The 11332-nt window shown below is 33.4% G+C and overlaps 2 protein-coding genes across 2 annotated transcripts; both read right to left on the minus strand.

Moving 5' to 3' along the window:
- Positions 1-1815: 1815 nt before the first annotated feature.
- On the minus strand, positions 1816-3219 carry LOC118050274 (auxin-responsive protein IAA29). Its single transcript, XM_035060575.2, has 4 exons — positions 2814-3219; positions 2442-2707; positions 2245-2335; positions 1816-2094 (listed from the first exon to the last, which is right to left on the minus strand). Exons 1-4 carry the CDS (start codon positions 3092-3094, stop codon positions 2043-2045), a joined length of 690 nt encoding a protein of 229 aa, XP_034916466.1. The 5' UTR covers positions 3095-3219; the 3' UTR covers positions 1816-2042.
- A 3488-nt stretch (positions 3220-6707) lies between these two features.
- Positions 6708-10614, minus strand: LOC118050147 (uncharacterized). Its single transcript, XM_035060394.2, has 5 exons — positions 10450-10614; positions 9904-9983; positions 9697-9753; positions 8937-9075; positions 6708-7801 (listed from the first exon to the last, which is right to left on the minus strand). Exons 1-5 carry the CDS (start codon positions 10612-10614, stop codon positions 7700-7702), a joined length of 543 nt encoding a protein of 180 aa, XP_034916285.1. The 3' UTR covers positions 6708-7699.
- Between the last annotated feature and the right edge of the window lie 718 nt (positions 10615-11332).

The following is an 11332-nucleotide window of genomic DNA, read 5'->3' on the forward strand; positions in this document are numbered from 1 at the left end:
AAATTAACATTAAAAAAAAAACAAAAACAAAATAAAACAAAACAAGGCGTTAAATTTATGGCTTACAAGCTATCCAATAAACCAGTAATCCATGGTCGTTTTCAAATTAATTTCCGGATCAATACTGAAAACTATGATTGATTATTGAAACGGCGGGGACGTGACTCGAAAAGAAACTCAACAATTCTAGGTCATTGAGCATTTGAACACCCTAGGGCTCTAGGCGATGAGTCACATCTGGGCCATGTCCCATGTCCTGGGCTTGTATTGCATTTGTGGGCTTGGTTTGCATTTGTTAACTAGGCTATTTTATAGTCTTTGAAGCGGGCTTTGTAAACTGGACCAAGCCCAAAACACAGTAAATAGAGGAGGCTTGCAAAAAAAGGAAGAGAGGATTGCTTTACATTTTATTTTTTAATTAATCATCATTTCTTAGGTAATAATGAAAAAAAGAGATTAAAAAACATAGCTTTTCCTTCATATTTTGTAAAATATTTCACATCCGCTATCAAAGCATTCCGATATACCCTTAGAGTTTTCATTTTAATGCAATTTGTTTTTCAATTTTTAATTATATGAACAATAAAACACTAGCTAAATGTTAAGCACTAAATCACATTGTTGTTATTTTCTAATGTTAGTGAAACTTTTATCTATTCATTTTTTAAAATAATTATACAAAAATATATATAAAGTATTTAGGTTCGGCATTTTAAATTCAAGATTATGATGATGATTATATGAGGGCAATTAGACTTTTGGGGGTTAATGGACATGTTTTTAATTATTCTTTGGAAAAAGAAAAACTAAAAATGAAGAAGAAAAATAAGAATACAGATGGGATGTTCTTTTATTTATTTATTATCGAGCATGCCCTTTATTTTATAGGAAAATATTTTTTAAAAAAATGAACACTAAAAAAATCAATATCATCAGATTTTCATGAGATAAAAAAATCAATAAGTTAATATGGTTTGTTTTTAATTAAATTCAATCAATGTTAGCATACTAAGATCTTTTTTTTAGTTAAGTCATTTATCTTATTATTTTTAATGCAATGTTATGTCCGACGAAATTTTTTTAATGAATAGACACAATGATCATAGAAAAAAAAGAGACAATGGTAGCAGTTGTTTATTTTTATGTTTTTATTCATTATATTTTCTTTTTAAAAATATTCTCTTAATTAGACTGATATATTTACAAAATTGTATTCTAAAATTATTTCTCTTAGTTAAAGTGATTTACTTTTGCGATCTGCAAAACAAGAAATGAGGGTTTGAAAATAAAAAAAAAAGAGCATATAAGGAAAAATATGAGGGAGATGAAAGTTAAAATGTGTTTTTGATGATAGAATTATAATTCTTACAGGAGATTTGCAATGATATTATTATGCTCACTCTCTCCCATCGAATATATATATAACCAAAAATATATATATTCAGAAATTGCAATTTGATCAAATAAATGTTGAATTTCAATATTAAAAAAAATCTAAATTGTCAGTAATTATTAGTCATTAGTTGGATAACATTTTGATTACTGTTTTGGAATAAATATAAAGATAAATGACATATTTTTCTATATTTTTTTGTTTTAAAAATAGATGAAATCATTTAAAAATTGTAACATAAACAAATTTATTTCATGTCTTTGTCTTTTCAATTAAACATGGTTTTGTATTTTTTTTGTATCTATTATTGCGATCATATTATTTCTTTCTGTGATGAAAATCATAATTTTCTAAAGATGATTTACAAAGTCCGAATTCTCGTAAGATATGGCATTAACATATCTATATCAATATTTTCACTCTCAAAAGCAAAACAACTTAATTATATGATGGAATTAACAACAAATTAAGATTACAAGCTTACAATGCTAAATTACTTCAATTACATTCAACACAACATTTATATATAGGCTTAATAATCTAATTATGCTCTTCCTCTAACACTAGGGTATAAATACATACGATATCTCTCTTATACTACAGCACTGTAACACAAGGACACAATAATTGATCATTAATCCAACCCAATTTAACCAGCATTCCTTACTATCTTCAAACGCTGCACAGACTCCATGAAAGTCCTGCAAAATTATACCATAAATTTCAAATTTGTGGCTAATTAATTCACACATTACTTGACCTTGCTAGCTAATTCAAGCTCAATAAATATATATAATTGAAGTAAGTAAGAAATAAATAAATTGAAGAGATCAAGAAGTATCGATACTTACTGCCATGGAACATCTCCTGCAATTAGCCAGTCCCCATCTTTGTCTTGGTATGTCAGACTGTAACGTGCAGCATCTTTTTCAAGGTTTTTGCCTGAACCCAAAACCAGAAATCAAACAATTATTACAGCATTTTCTTTGAGGAATCTGGCACTGATGTTTGTATGTGATGATGAATATTAATTGCAGCTACCACTTACATTTAGCAAACATGCTGATCAAGGATTTTGTGAGTGTCTGATAAGAGTTGTAGAGCCTTAAATCAATCTTTCTTGTTATTGCTACTCCTTCCATCTTCACCTTGACATACTTGGAGTTTGATCCAGTACCATATTCATAATTCCCAGCTGTTGCCATTCTAGCACTATTCACAACATGACCAGCTTGATGCTGGTGATGAAGCACCTTCTTCCTCCATGACTTAATAGGTGGCCACCCCACAACTTGATTTTCCTCTTCATCATTCCTGTAAGATCATGATGAAATATTGTAGTCAGATCATGCATGCCTGGCTAAGACCTGTAAACAAGAAAAGGGTCTGATCATACTAAATATTACAATTGACAACTCACTTGTTAATGCTACGAGAGATTTTCTTCTCTCCATTCCAATCATCTTCATCATTTGGCTGGCCACTCCATAAAAGTAAAGGCAATTCTTGAGATGCATCTTTGATATTCTTTTCAAAGGCTACTTCAAAGCTACGTTTGTTGTCCAAGTAATTACCATCTTCACAGCTGATCCATGGTTTCGAACCAAGCATCTGATCTTTGGGCTCAAAACCACCATTGTTCAGGTCAAAGTTCTCAATAAAATTGTAGGTTGGAAGGGAAAGACCTAGTTGAAGCTCCATGATACCCTCCAGATATTGATTAACAAGAAAGCAAGGTAGCACAGAATGCTTCAAGGTAGTAATAAAATATGAACAAAAGCAAGAAACGGGGTGAGTTGGCTGATGGATACTTCTTGCTTGAAAGTGTGAAACATGTATATATACAGGTGGGAGAGAGAATTAAAGGCCTACGAAGTTGGCCATCTTGTCCTGTAAGAGAGAGTGAGTCAGGGACAACATGGAAGTTAGGTCGGGCAAAAGCCTAGCATTGATACGACAGGTAAGGAAAGGGTGCACTAACGTGCCAGGACCAGTTAGCCCGGGGAGCTCTCGTCATTGTCTTAACTCTCAAGTCTGAACCCCGGCTGCTTGTTCTTGTGTCCATACGTTCAACAACTCGAGGCCCCCCTTTCTTAAATTTGGTTATGGTACATCATGACCCACAGACAATCTAAATCAATATATATGACTTTTAGTTAGTACAGCATAGTCTGATGATTTCTGGAAAATACAACAGGCTCCTGTACTATGGTATACAGTTGATTGATTTGTATAGTATTAGATTGAAAGCAAATTACACCATTCCATTCAACTTGGGCAAGCATGAGCTTTTCTTGACTAGGTTATTGACCTTAACTACCAGGGTCGATTTCAACTTGTGAGTAAAAATTTTACCATTTTCCTCTTCGAGAGTTAGTCTTTGGATTCCAATGAAGCATGCATGAAATCAAATATTCTAGTTTTTATAGATATTTAATCTCAAAATTAATATTTGTTTTTGTATTTTAACCTGCTTTTCAAACTATTTTTCATCTTAAAAAAATATAAAATGATACTTTTTAAATGTTTTCAAAATTAAAATGACACTCTACATCATATTACTAATCACACAATTAAAGTAATAAGAAGATATATTTAACAAAAAGGCATTATGTTTTAGTGAAATTATAACTAATTAAAGAATCGAATTATTCGTGGTAACGCACGGATGTGCAATTTGCATACATCTATATGTCTTTACCTTGCTACAAATTGGTGTTTAGCAAACAAAAAACTTCATCATTTATGATCATTGATAATTGGCATTTGCCTCTTGTAACATACAGAATATATTTTGTAGGATTGTGCACATGATTTCATCAATATAAATGTCCAGCATGTCGGCAAGAAGTTCGTCAAACATATCACGATGCATGAACTCTCTATCATTCAAGAACCTCCATAATAATGGGGGGCAGTTCTACTACTACTTAGAAAACATTCTCTTGATTTTCTTGATTATGATGATACTAAAACCATAACACTCTCTTCTACTTTCCTATTATAATAATGAGGATTCTTTTTGTCGGAGTTTAGTTCTACATTGCTAGGGTCAATAATGCTAGAGAGAGAGGAGAGTATTGATCTTAGCTAGCTAGACAAAGCACCCCAGTACTAATATAATATAGGGTTTGGTGCATGTTTCTTTGGTAATTGGTCACCATAGAAGGGCAGGGTGGGGTTCCAATATTCCCCCTTGAAGTAGGTCGTCTTTGATGTTTTGAACACAGAGAAGGTATACCATGTGAAGTTCACGTGATGGCCAGCATGGTCACACGAGCATGCTAGCTTGCCCCAAGAGTCTACAGTACTGGCTAGTGTGGGCTGACACCATCAAAACCAGCTAGGGTTAGTTCTTTTATGACCAGTTCAATCAATCAATGTGGCCAGGATCATGCTCGTGTGGTGGTGGAACCCAATTACAAGTTTGTGTACTCAAATTTGCAAACAAATTGTACATAGCGTTTGTTGCTCATTTAGCTCGCTCCTCACAAATCCAAACTATGGTACGGTTTGCTGGCATGGATGGATTTTGACAAGGAGGGATTCGATTAGTTCCTAGAGATGAAAAACTGTACTATGGGATGAGGCAAAGAGTTACAGCTGCAGGTGGGGTGGCGAGAAATTATGGAGGAAGCTAAGCTAAGCTAACCTTCACAAATCAAGCCACCCCACATGGTTAATTAATTGGGACTTTATGGTCAGTAATCGTTGTCACTCGCAGTCACTTCTCCGAAAGATCTTCGTTTTTTGTTGGGTTTGTTGAAGGATTTGATAGCATACCAATTCCATAGTCAAATATCTGACACTAACTCCATGCTTTTGCCTAACAAAAACAAAGAATTTTAATCTCCAGGCTTTGTATGTTTAGCCATACACAGACGAGGTAAGTAAACCCATATGGACATTGCCAAGTCTGTTAAAACAATGGTTTTACAATTTCAAACAAGAATATCCCTAATTTAGCCATTAGTTTGCATCACATTCCACATCTACAGTTGAAAGGAAATAAAATGTAGGGAGTCGTGTGATCATACGAAAGTATGAGAGTTTGAAACATTAAGCAAACGTGCATGTAGTGCAAGATTAGCAATTTTCATTGTGCTGGAAACTCCCTTCTTCTTTCAATTTCTACTTATTAAAACTAAATTTATCTTATTATCCAATCAGAAACATGTCCATGCTAGAATTAGAAAATGATTTGGGTTTTAGATCAAACATGAAATTGTAAGATTCAAATTGGCTCGTAAAATCAACTCGATGATCCATCAATCAAAAATTTAGCTCGGGATTAATAAAAATAAATTTTTTATTGAAACGATGTTATTTTAGATATTTAAAAAAAAAAATTAGATTAACTCGGGTTAACTATCTAAACTCTCAACTTGAATTTTAAACAAAATCAACATGGAGTCGGACTTTACAAATAGCATACCCTTTTATCCAAACCAACCCCCTCAAGTTTAAGATATCTTAATTCATGAAATTAACATTTAAGATTACCATCTAATAGCAGCAGCATATTGTGCGGATACCCCCATGTTTTTAAATATCAAATGAAAAAAAAAAAAAAAACAGTCCTCGAAATAAGTTTTTTTTTTTTTTTTTCCAATTATGCTAATATGCTGACATCCATCCTTGATCTATTTACTAATGGATAAATGCTTTTAAAGCAAGTTGGTATGGGTAGTTCAAAAGCATTCACGTTCTTATCTCTCGGTAGGGTCCCTACACAGAGGGAGGGACCGTAAGGTAAGCATCCTAAGCAATAATAGTAATTTAAAGGAAGGCTGAAATTTCCGTTCTATTATGTTTGGAATGATTAATATATCTGTTTTAGTTTAAAAAATAAAATAAATTGAAATAGATGTTATCTTATTCAATATCAATTCATTCCATAAATTCTGCTTAAATCCTGATTAAAATGTTTCAGTTCCATTCTGGTTGTTTTGTTTCATCCTATATATATATATATATATATATATATTTAAATATTATATAACTTTACAATATCAATTATATATTTCAATATAACCATAAGATTAGATTTAGGAGTCATGATATATTGTTATATCTCAAGCTAAATTTTAAAAGTAATTTATAAAGATTTTGCGAGATTGTTAATGATATTTTTATAATTTTGTTTTGAAATATTATTTTTTATGTTTTTTTTAGATTGAATTTTTTTAAATTTTATATTTAACAATAAATTTATTAAGAATTAAATTTCATAATTTATTTGAATTTATTTTATTAAAGTTAAAATTATTTTTATTAAATTAATATTTTAGATTATATATATAAACAATACAACTTCAAAAACACACATCAAAATACCTCAAAACCAAAACATATAGTTACAATTTAAAAAACAAAAAGCCAACAACAACATAATTGACAAAGGAAGCTCTTCTCCCTTAGCAGCATCGAGGATACGACACCCTTGATGGATGGAGACTGCCATATTTCTATTCGAAGTAATTGTAGTTTCGCGTCACATTCACTGAAAGATCAACACTCATTCTCACAAAATACGATTATCTCTCATGCCAGGACATTGATGGGAAGGTGTCTGTAAATTTCCATACTTGGTGTCTATATCTGCACGGCACACGTGAGAGGGTGGGGATCAACTGAAGGACATTTCTCTGATGCTAGGGTCAGTACCGCCTGATCGGCGGTTCTGTCGTGGGCAACCGTATTCAGACAAGTTTATCAACTATATGCAAACCTGACGATGACGGATATCGTCAGCAGTAACAAAGGAGACCCACCATCTTCACGGATCTTGTGCTAGCTTTCAAGTTTGCTCTAGATTATGCTCAATTTGAAGTCAAGATTAACATGCTCCATCATAATCATGTTTGATAACTAGCTTCAATTTCATCATTTGTTCCTTCAATCCAGCGCAACAAGCCGCAAAAAGTCATTTTCTGTGAGGGTGAGTGCTGGGACGCCAGTGAAATATCATGATTTTGTTTTGTTTTACATAGCATTAGGTTAACCATCAGTCAAAGTTGGTAATTTCTGTTCCTTTACCCAGTATGAAAGAATAAGCTTTATTGAATCTGATGATATCTCCATGTACAGAATTTCTCAAGGTGGCTTCAAAAGTAAGCACCAATCTATTCCGAGAGAAAAATGGCCCTCATGAAATGATGGTGTATTGATGATGTAAATTGTGAGCAGGAATGGCTAGTGATAAATTATTTTTTTTCGTGTTAAGAGGATAAGATAAACATTATCTCTTAAGGCCTACTTTTCTGCAAATGGTACTCTGCTGACTTGCAGGTGCATCTCATCTCTTTAGTTGGCATCCTCCCAGGTGTCTGCACCTTCTTTAATGCCAGAAGCATCACACAAGGCCTTCCAGATAAGGATCAACATCTTCACGTGAGGTCGTAATTCCTGAACATGAAAATTGATGAGGTTATAATAACAGGAATCTTCTGGGATGAATTCTTCCTTGAAATCACCTGTATTTAATGATCTCCCCTTCAAGACTATGTAGGGTTTTTCTTGGACAAATCTTTCTCTGAGAAATATCAACTCTTTCTGAAATAAATATCTGCACAAAGTTCTTTAAGATATTGATGGAGAACCCTTTAAAGATCAAGTCAATACCAAGAATTTTTCATGTAGCAAAAGACATTAATGAACTTTTATGAAAATAGAGAAGAAAAGAAAGAAGAAACTGGAGAATCAGGAAGAAGAAGCCAAGAATGTGCTTTTTCTCAGAGTATAAGGTTTTCAAACCCCCTCCTATTTATTCATGCTTCTTTTTATATTACCTGAATTGACTTGCTTTATGCAATATAGGAGGGGTAAAGATGTAATTTTATAATAGTAAAATAATATCATTCTACTGTTTGTGCCATCACATCTAATTAATACAAGCATGAGCTGCTTGTTCGTATTTAATAGTATTATGACGAGCATCATGACTATCAATTCAAGCACAAGGTATGGGAGCTTGGTGTAGAGTGACTCTTCAGCTTCACACCAAATCTAAGGGATGTTGGGCTTAATTCACGCTCTAAGCCTGAGAGATAGCGTGTCCACGCCCAACGTGGGATTGGATGTGGTCGTCTCCGGACCCAACGTAAGACTTGGTGTGGACGTGTCCTCGCGCAACGTAGAGTTGGGCGTGGTTGCTTCCGGGCCCAGTCGTGGGATTGAGCCCGGACGCGTCCTCACCTAATATTACGTTGCGCGATCTCAATCGTGAGAATGAATATTTGAAAAAACATAGCCTCATTTTAGATTATAACTTTCTAGCATTATCTCTTAAATGAGGTTGATTTGATAAACCATGACCATCAGAAATCATGTTAGTGAAGTTGAAGACCACAATTAAGAAATAGCACAACAAAAATCCTCAATCGTCAACCATCTTTAGTTTTTATAAGCCATGCATGATATCCTGTTTTATTTGTAATACCCCACGACCTGCAATTTCATGTAATTCATGCCTCCTAAAGTGATTTAATCAGTCAAATCTTTTCTTTGAAATTCAAGTCTGAAATGCGAAATATTTGTATACCTTAAAAACTAACACTAGTTCTGCTTCTCCACGCAGAAGCAGAGACAAGCTCCAGTAACAAGTAACTGGAGATGCACATTCCAGCAGTACAGGTTTCAAAATCTTGCAAATTGGAATAAAGCGATGGACAATTCTTCCACTGCATAGACAAAAAAATGTTTTAAAGGAAGAGAAAAATGATGGTAAAATATTTTTCAAAGGGAGAACTCAACCCTATAACCCCTTGCAAAATGACCTGCAATGGAAAAGCCTAGGTGGGCCAATGACCATTTTTTTTCTATGACAGAAACATGTGAGAAATATAGTTGATCACAGAGATGAAAAAATGGTTGAGAAATTTGGTCTCAGAGAATGAAAATACAGAAAAATGCTGGAAACATGAATTCAGAACCTAAATATTCCCCTAAAATACAATTTGGAACCACATCAAAGTGATAGATTACAGCATATTCATCATTTTAGTGCCAGCACACAAAACACATGGCTAAAGAAAACAATCATCTCCTTTCAGTACAATCACTTGTTCAGACTTCATATCACTGTCCGATGGTAAGCTTCCGTAAATAGGTAGCTTTTATCACCACTATCAATATAATGCACCCAAACCACTTATGTAATCATAGCAGTATAATTGCATGACATTTTTACATTGCTAGATTAGAAAAAATTAGAATGTGTTTTAGTGTATTTATATATGCTTGTTCAGAGATGAAATTGACACAAAAGAATGAAATTCAAATAAAAAGAAGAAGAAATGTACCTTACATCGTGTGCTTCAAGTTGAACTCCGAAAGTTGGTATAACCACAACGGACTCTCTACCATTCAAGCATAAAAATAAGTACAGAAAGCAAACATAATTATCCGACGTCAAATCACATAATGCACTCTATCCTATCCCACCATTGGAAGCTAGCAAACTGTAATGCTCTCAAAAAAATTGAGAACCCAACTTCACCAGTTCTTACCTTTCATGACATGATTCCAAAACATTACTTTGACAAGGAGCACACTCAGAAGAAAGCCCCACAAAAGATTGGTGATTGATTTATCCTGTTAGTTGATGGCCATTACATTAGTTCACCCCACAAATTACTCAAAGCACTAGAGTAAACCAGCTAATTTACTCAACAAATGAAACCAAATGTATCCTTCTTGCAAAGATATGAAGAGAGGGTCCAGGATTACAATGACCCAATGTTTTTATAGAAGGCTAGCATAATGCAGCTCAATTTCACACGAATCCCAGTACTAACAAAAACACAAATGCCAAACTAACAAATCAGCCTTATCACGCTAGAACTCAACAATTCTTAATCTCAATTAGGAAGAGACATCAACTCATTACCAAGAACAAGGTGACAATTTACAAGAACTAAACAAATCCCACTTATCCATACCTTCAATGTTACGTAGTCTTCAAGAAAGCATGGATATCAAACTGTATCACATTGAACCGTGAAAAATTAAATCACAGCAAAGACAATTCTTTCACCTTAACTAGGAAAAGATACGAAGCGGCGCGCATTTGCGACAACAATGAGAGCTGATAAACAAACAAAGAAATCCTTTGCATTACTCTTCCTCACCACAACATGGTGCATATCAGTTGCTTCTAAAAGCCACTTGCATTCAGGTAAGTAACTGTATCTCCGGTTAACCATCGAAAAATCGGTCATTTTTTATAATTTAAATCATGAATAGTTAATTATTCAGTTACACCCGCATTAAAAAAAAATAACAGCAACCATATATCAACAAACAAAAAACAGAAACTAAATCAAACAGTTTATATTACTTAACAAAATCTAAATTCTTAAAAAAAAATTGCTCAGTTCCTCGCATTTATTTTAAGATATTAAGCAGAAAAGGCAAATTTAAGAGGCTAACCTTTAATGTTTATAAAGAGAAGTGGTTGGTAATGGATTTGATCAGGGTAGATTGAGACTTGAGCAATGGAAGGGCTTCAAAACGACGACTTGCAGAGTCTCCTTCTCTGTTTGAAAGAAGGTGCCATTGCCGATGAATTGCGGTGCTGTGACTGTGAGTTCAGGCGACGAGTCTTTACCCAGTTACGAGAAGTCGTCGTGTTAGGATTTTTTGCCTTTTGCAGCAGGAAAGAGGGTTTATGTAATTCAGGCCCGTATAAATTATTAAGGCCTATTCCTGCTCATCACCGAGCAAAAGGGCCCATCTGGTCTTTATTATTTTTATTATTTTTTTTTAATATGACACTTTTATTTGATTTTTTAATATATATTTTTGATTATAAGAACATATATCTTTTTTTTTATTAAATAATATACATCTTGTTTTTAATGGAAGATGAAAATATATTTATATTATTTTAACATTAATTAAAATTTAAACCTGAGAATTAAGAAAAAAAAATAAAAG

This window comes from Populus alba, chromosome 6 (genome assembly GCF_005239225.2).
Source record: "Populus alba chromosome 6, ASM523922v2, whole genome shotgun sequence".
NCBI lineage: Eukaryota > Viridiplantae > Streptophyta > Magnoliopsida > Malpighiales > Salicaceae > Populus > Populus alba.